This window comes from Epinephelus fuscoguttatus, linkage group LG12, assembly GCF_011397635.1.
Source record: "Epinephelus fuscoguttatus linkage group LG12, E.fuscoguttatus.final_Chr_v1".
NCBI classification, from domain to species: Eukaryota; Metazoa; Chordata; class Actinopteri; order Perciformes; family Serranidae; genus Epinephelus; species Epinephelus fuscoguttatus.
In genome coordinates this window covers 35,288,463-35,309,444 of record NC_064763.1, presented here as the reverse complement: position 1 = coordinate 35,309,444, position 20,982 = coordinate 35,288,463, and the positions used below count along the sequence as shown (strand labels likewise).

At 41.7% G+C, this 20,982-nt stretch overlaps 1 protein-coding gene and 1 long non-coding RNA gene across 3 annotated transcripts in view; one reads left to right on the top strand and one right to left on the bottom strand.

The window, feature by feature from the left end:
- The window catches only part of stk32a (serine/threonine kinase 32A), a 91,953-nt gene that overhangs the window by 12,606 nt on the left and 58,365 nt on the right, over positions 1–20,982 (bottom strand). The window contains exons 7-11 of the mRNA XM_049591746.1: positions 17,917–18,006; positions 13,657–13,760; positions 10,751–10,867; positions 7,902–8,027; positions 5,429–5,557 (exon numbers count right to left, since the gene is read on the bottom strand). Of these exons, the coding sequence (XP_049447703.1) occupies positions 5,429–5,557; positions 7,902–8,027; positions 10,751–10,867; positions 13,657–13,760; positions 17,917–18,006 (566 nt within the window). The remainder of the gene's footprint in view (positions 1–5,428; positions 5,558–7,901; positions 8,028–10,750; positions 10,868–13,656; positions 13,761–17,916; positions 18,007–20,982) is intronic.
- LOC125898095 (uncharacterized) overlaps positions 1–20,982 on the top strand; it is a 90,882-nt gene that overhangs the window by 15,872 nt on the left and 54,028 nt on the right. The window lies entirely within an intron of this gene.

Genomic DNA, 20,982 nt, shown 5'->3' with positions numbered 1-20,982 from the left:
TCTTGAGTTGACATTATTACAGTCAGGTTATTCAGATGGCTATACTCAAAACTCCATCCACATGCAGTATGGACAATAGCACTGGTATTATTTCTTATGTACCCTGCTCTACATTTTCTAAATACATTGAATAGGACAGGTTTCTAGTGTATTTCATACATGCAGTAAGTAATAAAGTGACATCTCTGATTAGGAGAGAGATGTGTGTGAATGTGTGTGAGATGGGAGTCCAACAGTTTATTTAGTTCTCACAGCACAAGTCCAATTTTCTGCTGTATATTATCAGTGATTTAATTGAGCTAATTCTATGCTACATTATGAGCGTGGCGGCGACAGGGAGGCAGCGACAGAGAGATAAAAGAGGAGCTAGAAAAATGGATAAGGAAGGGGTCCTATGCTGTATGGGTGGAGAGCGACTTGCAGACAGCATTGTGGAAGGAGTGTGAGGACAAGGGAGGAGAAATAAAGTTGGAGTGGAGAGGAGGAATATACAGAAAGAATACAGAGCAGCCTCTGGGTAATGAGTATGAAGCTGGCTGGGATGGACATTAGGGCAACTAGCTTACTTCATTCAATATTGATCTGCTATGCTTCAGAAAGGCTGCACAGACTATCTCCCTCTCTCTCTTTCACATGCACACACACATCAAGCACTCAGTTTCTTTCACATACATCCATCACAAGTGGCCCCACAGGTCCTTTGTAAATGGATATGGAAAAGTGCTGCACAAACACAAACTGATACTTATAGACAGTAAAACGAGTATTCTCCCTGATAGACAGACAGACCAGCACGCGCTGCAAAACTGGACTACTCGAATAGTGTGCCAGTCAAACAAATCATTTTGAACGAAAGGTGAAGGTGTATTTGAGTTCATAGTTCCTCCTAAAAGTGGAGGAGTGACAGGGTGGTATTTAGCTGATTAGCCAGTTGCCATTTACGGTTTTAGCAATGATTCATACACACACCAACAGGCAAGAAATTTAGTGAGGTACAAAAAACATGCAAATGAAATCATCACAGCAGAGGACAGCATATTCACAATGTCTGGCATTAGGGGCGGCAGGAGCTCAGTCCATAGGGGCTTGGCTAAGGAACTGGGGAGTCACCATTTCAAATCCTCCTGTGTACCAAGTATGGAGCATGGACTGGCAACTGGAGAGGTGCCATTTCGCCTCCTGGGCACTGCAGAGGTGCCCTTGAGCAAAGGACTGAACCCCAACTGATCGGGGCACCTAGCCAAGGCTTGTGTGTTTATGACAACTATACGCTAGTATCAATGACAACCAATGACATATTACAGTTGTGAAGGGTTTTCCCATTTCATAGTGGAATATTTTAACCACTACCCCTTGTAACTCTGTTCCAAGGGACAAGGTGGCACTAGAAAACAAGAGGTAGGGGTAAAAATGAGAAATGGGACAGGGCCTTTAGATGCCAGACACTTTGGCCACCGCTTACTGAACAGGATCCGCACAACAGGAGATACACCCAAGGCTAATTACAGACTAGAACATCTTAAAAAAAAAAAAAAGATGGGGAGATTTAATCGCAGGCTTGGAAGTTCTCTCCAAGCTGTCCAGAAAAAATACGACTCCAATTTTGAATATAGTTCTTTACCAAGAGCTCAATTTTCTGAACAAACTTGTTCATCAAAAACACCGTCAAAAGTGACACTGAGGTTTATGGAAGGTGCTTTAAAAGGGAGGAACAATGCCCCAGACTCTGTTGGCTGGTGTTATGGTGCTAAAATGGCATGGCTTCAGAGAGGGAGTTTAACAGGACTTTCTTTCTGTCGTCCTCTGTTTTTCATCTTTTCAAGAGAGTTCAGCAAACCACAGCCATTACCACTATTTACTACTAATGCATTTCCGTGATCTTCATAAAACCTCCTACAGTATAAGATTAGCTGTAGTACTTGTTTAAATTGGCTTTCTTTGTTTTCATGTGGAAAATCTGTCAAGCAAATACAGCTGAATATGATTAATGCTAGTTTCAGTCAAGCTGCATCAATCAAATGTTTCCTGTGATACCAGAATAAATGAGGGGATTTTATTAGAGAATGCAAGCCACAAGAGTACAAAGAGTACAATTTCTTTTCTTTAGTCTGACCGTACACTGTCATCTGTGTCCATAAACTTAACAAATGTCTCACGTAATGGCTACTATGATTATTTCATTAGAATAGGGGACTTTCTCTTTGTCCGAATGGGCCGAGGGATGACGAATGTTGCCTGGCTGCACAGTGATATCACCGATATATACACACAGGCAGGTCTCCACAAGCAGCTGTCAGCTTTCATAAAACATGGCACACTTTGGACCGGCACTGACTTCTTATTGCAAGCTGGCAAGGTATTTGCTCTGGAGTCTAGACCACACAAATTGCTTCACTCCTATTAGAAAAGAGTCCCATAAACTGGTCTAATGTGCCAAACAGTGGGAGAGTGTCCAAACTTATTGACTTTGTAATGACATAGGTTGTATGTGTGCGTGCAGTAGGTTAGGTTGTGTGCGTAGATTGTCTGTGCATACCATATGTGTGAAGGCAAGTTTCCCAACACACCCACACACACACACAACACACACTGCTGCTCTATTACTGGTAAAAGCACACAAATGAAACTATGACTTATTTGATTCTCATTACTGCTGGATCTCTCTGAGCTTTTACTGTCGAAAAATCTAAAGACTGAAAACTGGACAGAAGCCTAGACTGCAGTGTGTCACTTCCCTGTTGTACCAATCGATTGACTCCTGTACTGTAAATACATTTCTTCTGATAAACAGAACTGATCTGTTTTAAGGGTGCGTTACTAAAATGTTTCTTGTAGCAGGAACGTGTTTTAGTGTAGAAAGCTGGCTTCAGTAAATCTACCATTTACTGTATCTTTTACACATTAACATATGACTGACTGAAGGGAGTCAGCTGATAGATCATATGATTCCTGTCAATGCAACCAATTGGCAAGTCTCATTCAGGGCGCCCTATTTAAACTGTGCTGGCCTGCCTACTGTTGCTGTTTCCTCTGCAAGCCACTTTGCAACCGGCCTCCATCCCAGCTCCTCCTTTTCATGTTGTGTCTGACTTATCAATGTCATTTCTGTTTGTCATTAATGCTGGTTAAGGTCTGCTCCTGGGGTGTCTTTGCTGCTGCTCTCCCTGCCTTAAGCTTTTCATGTAGTCCGTGTTTCATGGAAGGGCAGGGAGGTTTGCGCTCCCTGCCTCAGGTTTTCCTCGTTTGCACGTGGAAGGGCACAGCAGTGTGTTCTCTCTGCCTTAAGGCTTTCCACATAAGCGCGTTGAAGGGTAGAGGTATGCTCTCTCTCTGCCTTAAGGCTTTCCTCATTTGCACATGGAAGGGCAGAGAGGTTTGTGCTCTCTGCCTTAGGCTCCTCACGTAGGTGTGTGGAAGAGGCTTTCTGTATGGCCTAGGAAAGGCAGATAGGCCCCAAAACAGAGCCATACTGATAAATATAATACTGCAAATGGAAATTAAGTTTTCTTTGACTTAAGTGTTCCTGACTAAAATCCATTTCACTGAATGGAGAAAAGGTATATGATTAGTAGACCAAAGGTCCATATATATAAAAAACATCAGATATTTAAAGTAAATAAGTTCAAATTGACATTCAAGTTTGCTTTAACTTATCATTATGACGTATGTTGATTGCAGAATGTAATATCGTTTGTATAATGACACCATAGACATTTAAATTGGTTTCCTATGAGCCTCACTTTGCATTTTGGTCTGCGTGTATGATCTCTCTGGAAAATGAAGGCTTGATGTACAGCACAAAGGAAGTGTGCCAACCATAGCACAATTAAAACAGGAAGGGGACAGCACTTTTGTTTTCTCTGATAGCTTTCTGTAGCTATCTCAAAAGCCATCTGTTCCCACAGAGTTACATTTTGTTTGTGGAGGGAGACACTGACCCTCAGTTAGTGGCTATGGCAAACCTTAGCACAAGGGGGTCTGATCCTGGACTGCCCCGATTCCCCACCGATTTAGCAAACTTTCTGCTGCTGCTGCTATACAAGTTAAACCCAGTACCGCTGTTAGCCACTGGCACGCAGTTATTCCCGGCGCTGGGGTTTACACTGTCTTAATTCAAGTTGCTAAAGCTGCTAACTGACGATCCGCCTCTGTCTTCTGGGAAAGAGGTGGAGGGACCTCAGGGTGAGCTAGCTAGCTAATTCTTGTCTCATTCGTGGTCTGATGAACAGATAAAGCACTGTATGGGAAACACTGAATGGAAGTTCATTGCAGTCACTATCCCCAGTGGCGGAAATGACAACTGAAGTAAATGTGGAAACTTTAGTAGCTGCTAGGCTCTGGGCAAAATGGAAAGCGATCCAATTGTCATTGCCATTGACAGCAGCTCCAACAATAATATCACTTGGAAATGCCCCTAAAAGTCGGCCCCTGCAATATTTATTTTCAGAATACCAGTTGTGTATATAGCCCCTGAAAAAGCCCTCGCATAATAACATGTCAGCCCGACCTTTCTTGTCATAAACAATGTTTTAGGGTTTGCTCAGAGCTTTTTCACAACGAAGGTCCTATTTGGACTTAAGATAAAATAAACACAAATGACTTAAGGTCGTTTGAGCTGCAGTTATCCTTGAAACAAAAATGACAGCACTGATCAGGTCCCACTGCTGCACTTGAGCAAAAATAAAATCTCTGCTGCCTATTGTGCCTATCTGCTTTCACTATCATCGTGTTTATGGGTGTATGATGTGTGTGTGTGTGTGTGTGTGTGTGTGTGTTTGTGTTCCCCCCACGTCTCACCTCACTTGACCGGGTGATCAAATTAACCTTTTAGTGATTTCCTCTCTGTTTTGTGTAAACACCCAGAGGACAACAGCTGATTTATGTGAATGGAGTGAGAGTATAACAGACTAGAGCTAGGTGATTGCATTCTTTGTCTTCCCCATACACCCATCAGGCAGACGGCCCATTTATTCTGATGAAGGTGAGGGAGGACAGAGCTCTAAAATGTGTCCTCAATGTTCTTAATAGCACTCCAGACACATTTAAAAGACAAACTAAGGAGCAACTTACTACCTGTAACGGGGCCAAATGGAACCAGCGGTCAGTTTTCTTTAATGAATAATGATGAGCACTGAGAGAGAGACACCTTTAAGAGGCATATATGACCCACTAAGGACAGGATAAACCAAAATGAATTTAAATATATATTTAAACATGTTTTTGAGGAACACTGGTGGCGAAAAAAGCACATTAAATCTAAATTATAGATGATCTATCAAATCAAATCAACATCAAGTCTTCCACTGTCTCTCGAACAGTATTTCCTCACTATTCCTTCCCAGTGGTCGGTGTCTCATTTTGGAACAAAGCCTATCATTTTCTTTTGTGGTTAATTACTGCATTTAATGTGTCTAGCTGAAAGCCTTACCTGTGGGGACCCATCAGATCCTTGCTCCTTGGTTTTTCTAGCAAGCCTTTTCTTCTTCTTGTGAAGCGGTTTGGACTCCAGGATCATTTCCTCCAGCTCAAATGTGGGGTCACAGTTTAGTCTTCGCTTCTATAAAGACAGAAAGATACAAGCACACATTAAACAGACAACAACAAAAGATCCATGGGTTCAAACATTAAAAATTATTGATAAAATCCACTTTAATTGAACCAATCTGACAAGTCAAGTTGCAGGAGATAAACATTAAAAAAAAAGAAAAGTCATGTTACAGTGCACCAGATGGAAAAAAAATTATACCAAAGATAATTTTATTTATGTATAAAGACTACGCAGAAAATGACCGCAATATGCAAAACGCGCGGAATGGAAAAAATTACACACATAAACATACTTTTAACAAATAATTACAAATTTAAAAACCTATTTAGTGTGCAGCCGATATAGGCTGAGGCCATGGCTGCAGCCAGGGTTCAATTCCAGCCCACAGCTCTTTGCTCCATGTCATTCCCCTTCTCAATCCCAAATTTCCTTTCATTCTATAGCTGTCCTGTCATTAAAGGGAAACATTCCCGAAAGGTAAATATAAAAATCTGTGATCTGTTAATATTTTATATTACTGTTACTATTATTGCTGTTGTTGTTAAATGGCATTACATTTGGTTAAGAGTGCATTATGACTTGTTAGGACTTGAAACTCAGAGTTTAGGACTTGGGACTTGACTTGGGACTTGAGTGCAAAGACTTATTTGTGATCTGCAAAACCGTGGCTTGGACCCACCTCTGGTATGAACTATAGGTTACAATGAAAGCTTTTACTACAGGCTCCAACGGCAGTAAGCCAATAAAGTCAAAGCAGACTGAATGTTGGTAAGTCAGGTAACAAAACATTAGGACTGAGTTCTCCCTTCCTGCTCAGACATTAATGGTCTATGAGGGAGTAAAGACAGAGGGTAGGCCTATAATTAGAGAGAGGGACACTGTCAATTCCCCATCGATCCTCTGTGTTTTTCCTCTGCTGTGCCAGCCTGGCCGCTGGGGATACCCGCTGCTCTGCAGTTGCGATAGACTTAGAATTAGATAAAGTCATTTAGTCATTATTCTCTTGCAGCAGTCATTATTCTGCGTGTATTCAGCTCTGGCACTAAGGAGTGATGGTTATTGTCACCTTGTTCCTCGACTTAAACAATACAGGATAGTTTTTGTATTGCTTAATCAGTGCATCTGTGCAAGAGAGCAACAAAGACAGTTATAATCGTTATCCATTAAAGTCATCTTTAAAGCAAATGTGAAAAAAATCCCTGGTTCCAGCCTCTGAATTGTGAAAATTGTCATCTTTTTTGTCTCATGTGATATCAACTGAACACATTTTGGTTGTTTAGACAAAACAAGTCATTTGAAGATGTTATATTGAGCTCAAGGAAACTGTGACAGGCACTTTTCCCTGTTTTCTGAGTTGTTATAGACTTAAAATGAATCGATTAGTCAGAAATAATTAGCAGATTATAAATACAATCTTTAGCTGCAGCCCTATTAGTGTAGCTGAATGATTCTATCATATCTGTGCCCATTAAAGCGGAAAAACGGATTAGCTCCATGGTTACAGTATTTTCAAAGGAGTTATTGATGCTGCTTGATTAAAGTACTCCAAAGACCGCTATTGTTAATACTTTTTTTCTAATGGCATTTGCATGAGAGACAAACTGTTAGGTGGACTCTTGACTGATATTCAGACCTTATGTGGTCTTTTCTCATGTGCAGGTACCAGCTTTGAAACTGGGCACAGTAAGTCAGTGCAGCACAACCTGACACTACAGAGAGAGAACACAGCACATCAGTTTGCCGACCAAGCACCTTGACTTCCTGCCTAGTGGTATTATTAAATGCAAGTGTTATCTTCAGCTCATGATAATGATCCAGAGACCACCTGTGGAGCTGCACGTAGACATGCAGAGGCTTTCTCGGAGGCATGTATACACATGTGCTGCTTTGTCTGATTCTGCATCTGGGTGTCTACGCGCTCAGTGGGAGATCCAGCTCAGCCCAGCAGGGGGTGGTGTCTACAGCTCGACTAGAAAAGATTAGATAAGGAGTGGGTAGTTCTGGCTACATGTTTTTTCCCCTTGCATCTTTGTTCCCTTCAGGAGAATTACTGGTATGGGAATAAGTATGAGAGAACAGTAAGAAGAGATGGGGGTTTCAGGATGTTTTTTAAAAGAGCAAAATCACGCTACCATTTTCAAAGATCTAACATAGTTGGATTAAAACATCCACAGATAGCAAATTTATGATATGATATTTGTTCAGTTTTTGTGACAGACCGTCATTTCGTTTTTAAAGCATAGGGCAGTGCGGTATTTTTTTGCCGATGTCGGAAAAACTCTGCTCTATTCAGATGTGAGCATTTTGTAGACTAGCATTCTGAGGCAGAGCTCAGTTTATTTCAGATACTCACATTGGGAATAAAGCCTGGAGGAAGCTGTTTGCTGAGCACAGCGTCCCAGTTGACATCTGACATGTAGTCCAGATCCTGGAGCTCTGCTAGACAGGAAATGCGCTTCTGGACATCTATGCACAGCAACTGAGGGAGACAAAAGGATTAGAGTAAGAACAATTGTCCATGGGGAGGCATGGCTCAAAAAAGTTGGAGTCCCACTGAGATGCAAGCACATGTTTGCCCTGAAGGATGTGTCTGAGAATGAGGATACAGGGACAAAGGGGTTGGGGGTGGAAGGTATTGAGGTTAGGACAGGAGAAGATGGAGAGAGAAGGAGGGGACAGAAAGAGAGGAAAATGAGGTACATATAGGAGGCAGATGGTGATGAGGAAGATTCAAGGAGATGTGAAGTGTGGAGGATTAAGGACAAATGTATTGAGCATGGGATTCTCCTCTTACATTCTCACTTTCTTTACATCCCTCTCTCTTTCACACACTCACACACTCTCTCCCTTTCTCTCCCACAAACACACACGTTTACACATGCGACTGGAATGCCAATGAGGTACAAGGAGTCTGAGCACGAAGCAATGCAACAGTTTGACTGCAGTGGATCTCTGCCAAGACAAAACCCAAATGCTACAGCAACAGTGGATCTGTTTGCTCTGCAAATGGCTTAATTGCAACAAGAACAGACTTGTGACAGTTCATTATAAATAGACTGGTAAGATTTCAAAATGTGCTAATTACATTAAGTAATATACATCTAAATTATCCTAATTAAGGAGTGATATTAATAGTCTCAGTGCCAAGTGTGTTTATGAGCTTGTGTTGACGTTGTAACTTAGATTTATATACCTGTGTTCTGCGTAACACCATGAGTCACCATTCTTCACCAACAACTCCTGTTTTTGAATACTGATTATACCTGATTATAATTCAAAAGCAGCACTGCATGCTGTGAGACTTGCATGTATAAGTAAAACCCCGGTATACAAAGCATGGCTGCAACAATGAAAATTACCCCTGATTAAAATTCTGTAGATGCCCCTTGTTTGCCCAAGTGAAGTGCTGGTGTCAGGTATGGATAATTGTCCTCCCACAGGAGATAAAGATTTCAAAATGAAAAGCAAAGTCCAGACTGTCTCCGACAAAGTAGCAAAGGGGCCACCCAGAAAAGCTTTACTCACCAGGTATTTATGAATATTAATTAGTGAACTTGTGCATAATGTTTACAGTTACTATCAGAGTATTGTGGTATCAGAGTTTTGCCACCAGGTAGTGTGAGAAGTTGGCAAGTGCAGGTTTGAATAAATGACCACAGTGCATCCTGGGGGTGTGGCAGACCTAATTCAAACAAGCTTCTGTGACACTTTAATCCACCCACATTTGAGAGAGGTTTGGAGTACACTACACATTTCCAGGGGATAGTCACTTTGAATCGTGAGTCACTGTACACTGAACACTTGTTCATTATGCAGTGAGTGGCACAGAAAAAACATCAGGATCTGCCATCATGAGTTCACATAGGGAAAACATAATGAAACTAAAAGGCAGACCTTTTTACAGATTATCGAAGGATAAAGAGAAGCAATATGATGCCATCATTTCTGGTGGTGATCAAGCACACCTAATTTATAAATAAAGTATGAATAACCTCCCAAATATTACTGGTTTATCCAAGAAATAGGGCCACATGTTACATCCTCAGGCATCATTCAGTGTGGTGTTACTTCTAGGTGTCAAGCTATACACATATACAATATGTATATAATAATGTGGCTTAATGTTTGCACTCATTGCAAAGATCAATCACTAGCCATGTTTCCATCAGCCTGTTTAGATGCGCATCTAGAAGTATTACATCAGAAAATTATGATGGAAACGCCAAAATTTGAATTAAAATCTCCTGATTCGCACAAACTGAAATATGCTTGCTTTAGCTGGGTTTTGGTTGATTCAAAAAAAATGTTGATTCGCAAAACGGGGATGGAAACAGTTATGTTCGAATTAAGTCTGACGTAGCACACCTCTCTCCATGGTGATATCCCCACTCGGGGTCGGGAAGGCGGTAATGCATTTACAAGCTGGTTGCCAACCGTCAGAAAACGTAGAAGAAGAAGAATGCGAGACTTGTTTTGTTTCCGGTTCTGTGGAAAACTCATAGTTAATAGTTTTCACCAAAGTCTGTACATTTAATGGAAACACACAGGATTCGTATTTCTTTTCATGCGCATTTCCCAATGATTCAAATCACTTTTGGATGGAAACATAGTTACTGCCTGATTGTATGAATCTTTATTGATTTCAATGGCCTTGACTTCTCAGGATATTTATATTTCTCCCTAAATTTCACAATTTACGTGTCATCGGCAGTGGAGTTGCAACAATAAGTCGACTAATCTATTACTCGATCAACAGAAAAATAATCAACTGTTTTGTTAATTGACTATATGTTAGATTAATAAAGTAAGTATTCATGCGAAAATGGCAGAAAATGCTGTTTTCAGCATTGCAAATATGTAGATTTTCTCCCTTTTTCAGTTTTATATCTCATTAAACTGAAAATATTTGGGTTTTGGACTGACAAAAAAAGACATTTCAAGACATCAGCTTGGACTTGAACAAACTAGGATGTATATTTTTCACCATTTTGTAAAGTTAGACCAAACGATAAATCAAGAACGTAACTGTCACATTATCAATAATGAAAATAGTAAATGCAGCCCTACTTAGCAGTCACCTTTGGTATGTTTTGTGAAAGAGTGGTGGTGAGGGAGGTATCGTGAAAATGTGAGGTAAATGCATACCATGTATGGTTCTGCTCCTTGAGTGCACTGTGCATTATGCATGTGCTGCTCATTTACCTTTCTAAGTAGAGACTTCATCTCCAAAGACCAGGCTGCTGGGTAGCTGGGATGGACCTTGTGGAAGGTCTGAAGGATCTCGTTAGCCGGTGTACTGGATCTCATCACATACGGTCTCTGAAAAGAGGAGAGGAGAAAATATGATAAAGACGGCCTGTATTCATAGCCATGCACTGCCTGGAGGAGTTTCTTTGATAAAGTATGTGTCTCAAAGTTTGTTCCACAGTTGGCTCTCTACACTCTCTTCCTCTTCTCCTCATGCTCACCCTCTGTGAACCCATTTCCTGCAATGATGAGAACAAATGATAGAGGAAACGGAGAATAAGGGATTATTTTCAAAACACAACTTAAACTCTCTGCCTTTCAGTGTGAGAGGGCTTTCTGTGGGTCAGAAAACAAGGGAAAGCTTGTTGACAGTCCTTCACACCAGTCCTTCTCCACCCACTGGTCTTTGTCTAGGACTGAGACTCCTCTCACTTGAGTTGGAGAATGACACAGTGACAAGGCACAGCTGGATCAGGCTGGTTGTCGCGAGAAAATGTTGGCATTGTATGTTTATGCAAACCACGGAACCATTACATTTGTATGTTTCATATGCATCATATCAGCATTACTAAAGTGACGTTGTTCTTATTACATGTGTATGACCTGACTTTGTCATTGAGGCTTTGTCACTTTGGTGAGACAGCTGCCAAGCCGCAGACCAGTGTTCAAGATCAACAATCAAACAAGCTGTTTTTTTAGCAAGACTCTGCTTTCCTAACCATGAATGTGGCACCAAAACGGGTAATTTAAGCAGAAACATTATCTTTTCCTAACCATAACCAAGTGTTTTTTGTGCCTAGACATAAATATGTTAACCACAGCCTTGTTGAAGTGGAAAAAAAAAATTAAGATGTTAACATACTCGATAAAGGATAGCGTACAAATGGTACATATCCATGGTTTGCCGACTTGTATTGAGTTAGCTGAACAGGCTGGTTGGAGGTGGACGATCCGCTCCTTTACCTGTTTCTCTCACATATGCCTGAATGGGCAAATACTCTCATTTTGACACACTTTAAATGTTATTCAGGCTTTGTCAGATGGTTCAGGGTAAAGAGAGAAACAGAAGAGATGAAAGAGAGAGATGGGAGTGACATGTAACCCAGGTGGATGGCTCACCATTCTTCATTTTTATTACAGGCTCTTGTGGATGCATCATGTCAATTCTATTCGAATTCGGCAGATGTTCCCCATGCAGGGCAGGCATAAGGTGTCAGATAACCAGTAATATATCCTTTTTCAAGTCGATGTTCAGACGTCAGACAGGACCGATTGACTCTTGTATTACAATATATTTGCACTTGTTTGGAAATTTACCATGAGGTGTCTGTGGTCCTAATTTAGAAAAAAAAGAAACAGAGGCTGGAGGTGGAAAAACTAAGTGACAGTGATTGATTTCCAGCTCTGGAGAGATATTTAGCTGCTTAGATCTGCACCTGCAACCAGTGGTCAGGCCCAGCAGGGAAACATGGCTAGTGAGAGAGGAGTTAAGCGGTCTGAGTGTAACCATGAATGCAGTAAGATGCGGTTGGACCTTAAGAGAGAGATAAGGTGAGGCAAAGGCAGAGAAGGGATCGAAAGGTGCCCCGAGCCGGATAATAGTGAGGTAGCGCTCCATTTTCAGCAGTCAAATAATTCTGCACATCCAACAGGCTAGTTTATAACGCCCTGAGACTGATTCATGCTTTATAGACGGTGTTGAAATGTGGCAGTCAGAGAAAGGTGTTGAAGAAAGTCCTTAGGAGACAGAGGGATGAAGTGAAAATGAATTTTCTGGGAGAAGCTGAGGGCGGTGTGCAGAGAGAAGGGGTTAAGGAAAGTTTAGGAGAGGGTTTAAGTGCTGTAGATGACGCAGATTACACAGGAACTTTCAAAAAGGGGCTAACGTCTATGTCACTCAAAGTAATTTGCGGGTGTGTAAGTGTGTGCTCAGCATATCCCTCCTGAATGAGTGAAGGTTAAAAGTATACTCGATTTAAGGGAGTGAGGAGACTTAAGGTAAATGGTGCAGGTAAGATATACGGCAGCTTTGAGGTCTGAGAGAGGACAAAACGTGTTTTAGAAAGGTTCAAGGAGGGTTTGAGGTAAAAAAGAGTTTGAACACTAAAGATATTTCAGTGGGCGTACGGTGTAACTGAGGTCAGAAAGGTAGCAGAATGCATTTTAGAAAGCGTAATGGAAAGTTATCAGCTAAAATAACCGTCGACAGTTTTATGACGAAGGATGAAAGGCAGAACACTAAGATGTTTAAATAGAGGAATTGATTTCAGGAACGCTTCATGACAGCTCCAGATCAGTGTCAGGTGTTCTTGGTCCTTGTCAGTGTAGTCAGAGGTTACTGTAGTTTGTGTAACCTTGAAATATGAGAGGAAATTCTGCAGCTGCAGTCTGACTTGAGCCCACAGTGAACAGACTGCTCTCAGCTCTATGACTCGGCCTGATAGAGCGGGGAGATTGAGTGAAACCATTATGTCCTGTGTTTATTTCCATGACAAACTTCTCCAGATGGGACCAGCAAAAATTAAATAAATAATATTTAAAAAAAAATCAATTCCAATTATACGGCTCTTGAAATAACTCCGATTCTATTTTCTCATTCTCCTGCAGCGATTCGTCTCACACCGTGACTAAACATTTAAACATCTTCCTCAGTAAGGTCAGCTTACATGTGAAATCCAATTATGCCCCCTTCTTGTTTTGCGAAGGCTGAGGACGTGCTGTATGTCTGCTTTCCTACCACCAGGACTCTTCTTGCACACTCGTGTCTAGGTGCCATATGTATTATTCACTACAGTAATGTGTGCCAGGCCAAGCGGAAGTGAGTTGAGGTGTGGTCATGGAGATGGTACTCTGTGCGTTACCTGTCCTCTTAGTAGCTCATAGGCTGTGATGCCCAGCGACCACCAGTCGACCGAGAAGGAGTAGCCAGGGTGGGACCCCTCGAAGGTTTGGAACAGCTCAGGAGCTGATAGACAGAAAATATCATACAACAAGATTAATTGGATGTATGTCACTTTCCTAGATTTGACATTAACATTTTTGGTGTATGTTTGTGTATTTTGATCCCTTTTCCTTGTTTCAAGGGACTTTCTAGTCAGGAACCTAACTATAGCTCTTTCTAGACATGGCATACATCACATAGAGAATTCTGCTGCTTAGTGTTGGGCAATGTGATGGTATGTACCATGCGACAGTGGGAACTATTTGGGACAGGCCATGTAGGAAATCAGGCCTGGACACTTGCGTGATCTTTTGATTCTTGCTTGATTTTTTTTTTTGGCATTTTTTGCCTTTATTCGGAAGTAAGGGGATAGAAAGAGAGATGCAACAAAAGTGCAACAGGTCAGACTCAAACTTACACATGGGGTACATGCATTACCAGGTGAGCTACTACAATGCCACTTCTTGTGTGATTCTTTTTTTTTTTGCGAGATCTCACGAATCTGGCTGCCTCGCAAGGTAACATTGGGCTGACATTAGAGTATTTCTTAGCAGAATTTACAGAACTATAACTGTATCATGATACATACTGTCACTGGGACTGACTGCAGTGAAGTGCTAAATGTGTTTTTAATCCTCAAAAAAAAAAAAAAAAAATACAATTAATCATTTATATAAAATGACTCATACCATGATGGGAGATCTTGTGCCGTATCGGCCACCCCTAATGCTGCTTATTTTCCATGCAGCTGTCATGGCTGAAAATATTATTGAGGTAAACTGTGGATGATGGAAGTCTTAACGCCATTGCAACTCACTAAAATATGAGGGTTTGTATTCAGACATGAGACCAGCATATAAAATTGCAGTCACAGTTATGTAACAGGTTGCAGGTCGTCTGAAAGGGGCTTCTGAATACATATGGCTCATGCTGCATAAGTTCCTTATACGTGTACAGTGTGTTGTAACTTCTGAACTGTTATAGAACAGAAAACATCTGGGATAAAACAAAACAAAAAAAACCCAACGTAAACTCCACTCTTTTTGCCAGAGGCGAGTATTAATTATTGGGATCCAATTTGCAGCCAATATAGCATCATAATGTGTTTGTAATGAATAATTGACTAAACAGGTTTTCTGGGTGGGACAAGATATTTAACCCTTAAACTGGTTAGTTACATTTTTCTCTCTCCTGTGGAAGTGAATAATCTGTTCTAGGAAAAGGTTGTTCAGTTGTAATCTCGTTTGAAATGGTCAAGATGAATTTCCATCACTCATCACTTCTTTCTTCTTTATCTGTATCAAACTGTCAAAAGCTGGACTGGAAGAAACATACTGTACACTCAGGAGCATGCGCACACACACACACACACACACACACACACATACACACACACCCTTCTCCTCGCCTTCATGGTAGGTTTGCTCTGCTCTCTCGCTGAAGCAGAAAAAAAGTGAAGTTTATCTACTGAAGCCTCTGAAAGAGACAGTGTTTTCTTCCCAGTGTACCCATGAATTATCTATTACACCACAGAGTATTCGCCTGAAATCACACATGGTTACAACATCATTTTCCACCATGAGCACACACTTTGTAAGAATAAAAACAGGTGCACACACACACAAACACGTGCTGTCTCGTCATTCACATCCCCCTGAAATCCTGTTAAGCTCCTGTCTGATCTCTCAGGAGCTGAATCCACATCGATCTGATCACTGCTGTACTTAAGAGTCATGCGGAGGACAATTGGAGATGTGCTGAGGGGGTAAATGCTGGTTTCTAAGCAACATTACTTTTGTTAAAATGTTAACAATATTCTCAGGTTTTGGGCTCATGCATCCAAATCAAACTAAGAAGAATATACTACATGTTCTTTTAGAAATTTGGGGACAAAAACTCCACATTTTGCTTGTCATAGCTAATTATTTTACTTGAAATGCTTTTTAAGTAAGCTGTCAACCTTCACTATGTACCTCACAACAAAGCTCTACCATTTATTTGTCAATAACTACCCACTTATTTTTAGCTGTATCTTGTTCCTGGCCTTCGGGCAGCTAATATTGACAAAAGTCAAGCTCTGTGAACTTCGCTGTAGGGGTGAAGATATTGAACCCCTTAATTGCCGCATTGTAAAAGTGCATTTTCTGCTTTTCTTTCGAGATCTCAAAATTACTTCCCCTTCCTTTTTAAACATAAACTGAATGGGGTTTAATGTCAGAATTACACTGAATAAAAATATAAATGCAACACTTTTGTTTTTGCTCCCATTTTTCATGAGCTGAACTCAAAGATCTAAAACATTGTCTATACACACAAAAGACCATTTCTCACAAATATTGTTCACAAATCTGTCTAAATCTGTGTTAGTGAGCACTTCTCCTTTGCCGAGATAATCCATCCTACCTCACAGGTGTGGCATATCAAGATGCTGATTAGACAGCATGAATATTGCACAGGTGTGCCTTAGGCTGGCCACAATAAAAGGCCACTCTGAAATGTTCAGTTTTGCTTTACTGGGGGGGGGGTGGGGGGGGGGGTCAGAAAACTAGTCAGTATCTGGTGTGACCACCATTTGCCTCACACAGTGCAACACATCTCCTTCGCAAAGAGTTGATCAGGTTGTTGATTGTGGCCTGTGGAATGTTGGTCCACTCCTCTTCAATGGGTGTGTGTAGTTGCTGGATATTGGCAGGAACTGGAACACGCTGTCGTATACGCCGATCCAGAGCATCCCAAACATGCTCAATGGGTGACGTGTCCGGTGAGTATGCTGGCCATGCAAGAACTGGGATGTTTTCAGCTTCCAGGAATTGTGTACAGATCCTTGCAACATGGGGCCGTGCATTATCATGCTGCAACATGAGGTGATGGTCGTGGATGAATGGCACAGCAATGGGCCTCAGGATCTCGTCACGGTATCTCTGTACATTCAAAATGCCATCAATAAAATGCACCTGTGTTCGTTGTCCATAACATACGCCTGCCCATACCATAACCCCACCGCCACCATGGGCCACTCGATCCACGACGTTGACATCAGCAAACTGCTCACCCACATGACGCCACACACGCTGTCTGCCATCTGCCCTGAACAGTGAAAACCGGGAATCATCCGTGAAGAGAACACCTCTCCAACGTGCCAGACGCCATCGAATGTGAGCATTTGCCCACTCAAGTCGGTTACGACGAAGAACTGCAGTCAGGTCGAGACCCCGATGAGGACGACGAGCATGCAGATGAGCTTCCCTGAGACGGTTTCTGACAGTTTGTGCAGAAATTCTTTGGTTATGCAAACCAATTGTTGCAGCAGCTGTCTGGGTGGCTGGTCTCAGACGATCTTGGAGGTGAACATGCTGGATGTGGAGGTCCTGGGCTGGTGTGGTTACACGTGGTCTGCGGTTGTGAGGCCAGTTGGATGTACTGCCAGATTGTCTGAAACGCCTTTGGAGATGGCTTATGGTAGAGAAATGAACATTCAATTCACAGGCAACAGCTATGGTGGACATTCCTGCAGTCAGCATGCCAATTGCACGCTCCCTCAAAACTTGCGACATCTGTGGCATTGTGCTGTGTGATGAAACTGAACATTTCAGAGTGGCCTTTTAATGTGGCCAGCCTAAGGCACACCTGTGCAATAATCATGCTGTCTAATCAGCATCTTGATATGCCACACCTGTGAGGTGGGATGGATTATCTCGGCAAAGGAGAAGTGCTCACTAACACAGATTTAGACAGATTTGTGAACAATATTTGTGAGAAATTGTCTTTTGTGTGTATAGAACATGTTTTAGATCTTTGAGTTCAGCTCATGAAAAATGGGAGCAAAAACAAGTGTTGCGTTTACATTTTTGTTCAGTGTATAATCTGTATCTTGAAACAAATGCAGTAAATCTCTCCACTGCACGTGTTTGGTGTTGGCATGAACAAGACTTTAACTGCCTTCTAAAGAGCAAAGGGAGGATGCTTCGCCCAGTGAAAGCTTTGCTCACCAAAGTCAGTCTCTAACATCCCTTTGGTGTTTTGGGGGGTTTCGATTAGCATAAAGATGCTCTGTGGAGTTTCTATAAATTATGTTTCATGATTTCTGTGAATTAAAGATCAGAGTTTACTCTAGCTTCTGTTTGATGTCCCAAATGTTAAAGGTTTCTTGTGAAGCTTTGGCGGAAAAATGTTTTCTTACCCATGTATGGCTTGGTCCCAGCAATGGACGTTGCCTTTAGATCTTCTTTTACAATGGCTGCAATGTTGAAGTCTGTTAGATGGACGTGCCCTGTAGAACAGAGAGTATATATATTACGTCAAACAGACATGGAGCATGCTCATTTGTGTGAACCTCATAAATCCTAACGTGGCACAGAGCTCTGTTTACACCATCAGTATAAACTGTTTCTCCTTAATGTTTAAGCTTCTACTGTTAGAATTCCATTTAACACAGCTTACACGGAGCAAGTATCCCACTTTGTATGCTGCTTGTGTGCATGTTAGATATGCAAAAATGAGGATCAAAGAAATTTTCTCATGCAATATAATCCATTGTGATCATTACGCTCTTACATTGCTATCGTTAAAACACATCAAATGCAAATTCACGGCAGCTTTATTGATGGAGTTAAATGTATGATTATGTTGAGACTGAGCTGAGAGAGTTTTTTAGTGGCAACCTCAGTGATTTACAAAGTCAAAGGCAAAGTCAAATCATTGACCTGTGTCTTACTGTGCTGCAAAATGGCCCAGAGCCTTTGCCATGGACACTGAGCACACACTAATGAGCTGAATGTATGTGAGGTGTGTGTGTGTGTGTGTGTGTGTGTGTGTGTGTGTGTGTGTGTGTGTGTGTCATACTGGGTGAGACAGAGCCGGAGAGTTTTTGCCGCAGAGTGATTGTTCGGATGAATGGATGTCCCCAGTAACCCCTCACACACATACAGTGAGTCCACACACAATAGCTGCATCACCATACTGTACACAGGTTTTTTTTTCCAAAGGTGGAATATTTTATCGCACAAACAGACGACTGTGTGTGAATATAAAGCAGGCGGGAGCTGGCCAGCTAAAGTGTTTATTTATACAAGACAATGAGCTTTAAGATAAGAGAACTGTGCAAAAAATCTCTCCTGTTTTTGTACCTCTTTCCCTCCTCCCTCATTTTTTTTTATCACTCTCCATTATCACCTTTACTTGCTGTGTCCCTTTTAATTTATCCACTCCTAGTCTCTTTTCCTTCATGGCTCCCATATCCTCCTCTGTCCTCTTCATTATTCAGGTTCATTCTTCTCTTTCCTCCACATCTTTCCTTGCTACTTCATGCTCTTACGTCTTTACCCCTCTGTGTCCTTTACCACTTGAGATATGCTCACATACTGTATTCAAAGCTGTGGCGTATGAGGCTGTGTAGTGATGCACAGAGGAGAGATCTGATAGCATTTTGCAGATAGAGGAGGACCATTGTTAATGCAGTGTGATGACTGTGACGAAGGTGCAGCAGGATGGAAACGTCAGACTTTAAGTGGAGCTTGAGTAAGAGTAGAGCTCCTTTCATGTTTTCGTATTTAATGATGTCTACTGTCTCTGTCACGTACTTATCTCCCCTTTTTCCCCCCTTTTCTGTCTTCATCTCTCTCGGCTTTGTAGAAGACAGATTTAGGACAGGAGTTTAACACAGTAGCCGGCGGGAAGAAACGGATAACCATCATCGCAATGTTGGGCTGCTGGGCCAAAAGCAGCTAGTAGCAAAAATTTTAACCAAAGTGTCTTTCTGAGATTAGTTCAAACTGCACTAAGGATTGCAGTGATGATCATTGCTTGTTCAGTCAAAAACTCTCCGGCCCATTTAGGTGTAATCAGCCGTGCAGCTGCTTTTGGCCAATAGCAAAAGCTTTTAGACTCATGGGTATTGAATTTAAGGCTAACTTGAAAACATTTACTCACTTTTTATGCCTTCATGCTGGCGTCAGCCTTGGCTGCAGTATGTTTTCGGGTTGTCTGGCCTAGGGGTGAGTCCGTGTACACGTGTTTGAGATCATAAATGGTTATGAAAAATTAGTACACAAAAAAAAATTTTTTTTTTAGGGGAGAGGGGGGTGATACTAATTGTTGACAAACTGTGATAGACTGTGTTACCTTCTCCGGTCTGGCACTCCGAACATCTGGGAGTAGGGATGGGTCATGATTTTCGAATTTTCGAATAGTTGTTTTATTTTGAAAAATCGATTTTTTTTAATGCGACTATTACTATTCGCCGTCTTATTCCCCCCCTTTATTTGACATGCAATTAATGGGCTACCAGCTAGATTGATGCTCTTCTACAAACAGGAGTAACATGCAGAGACTACTACAGTCCTCAAAAAGTTCCGTGTGGAACAACTTCCACAAAATAAATGAAAATGAGGTGCAGTGCAAACTCTGTGAGACAAAGCTTGCGTATCACAAGTCTACAAGTATGCACAGTCATTTGAGAGCGAGGCATGCAGGAGGTGGCGAGGGACCGTATGGCCGGGCTCAGCGGCAAGACATGCTCGCCCCCCCTGTTAATCAATTACAGTGGCTCCACTGGCAACGGGAGCAGCGCGACAACCCCCGTCTGTCATGCTACAACTCTCTATTTTACGTGGCTCTTCTATTTTTGTCGTGCTACACTCCCCTACGCGACCCTCCAGCAGATAAAAACTACATGAAATAGTGTGCTAAACGAGCACAATGTGTTTTTAAATGAATAAACCATTATCAGAGGTGATATGTGATGATTTTTTTTCATGCATTTACCCATGTTTATCCGTGACATTGTGTAAATGTCCGTGGCAGACATTTGAAAGCGAGTAGATTATTCAAAAAATCATCGAATAGTTGCCATAATTTTCGAATAGTGTTTTTGCTTGTGCTGCCCATCCCTAGTTGGGAGACACTGGTTTTCTGTAGATTATCTTTACAACTTGGCTCGCTGTTTTCATGGTGCATTCCCGTCCATACACTCCGTTCTATTAAAACGGCGCGTTGGTTAAATGGCCCGTTCGGTTGGTGTTCGGATAACTGGGGCTTTACTGGCTTAATACAATAGCACCACCCAGCGGTGAAACCCGTGTACATGTTTACACGAAAAAAATTAGCCAAATGTTTAGAGATTTTTGTACACGAGTCACCTCTAGTCTGGCCATCCATCCATCCGTCTTTCTGTCCATCCCATTCTCATGAACACGTTATCTCAATAACACCTCGAGAGGGTTAAGGTCAAGGTCACTGTGACCATAAC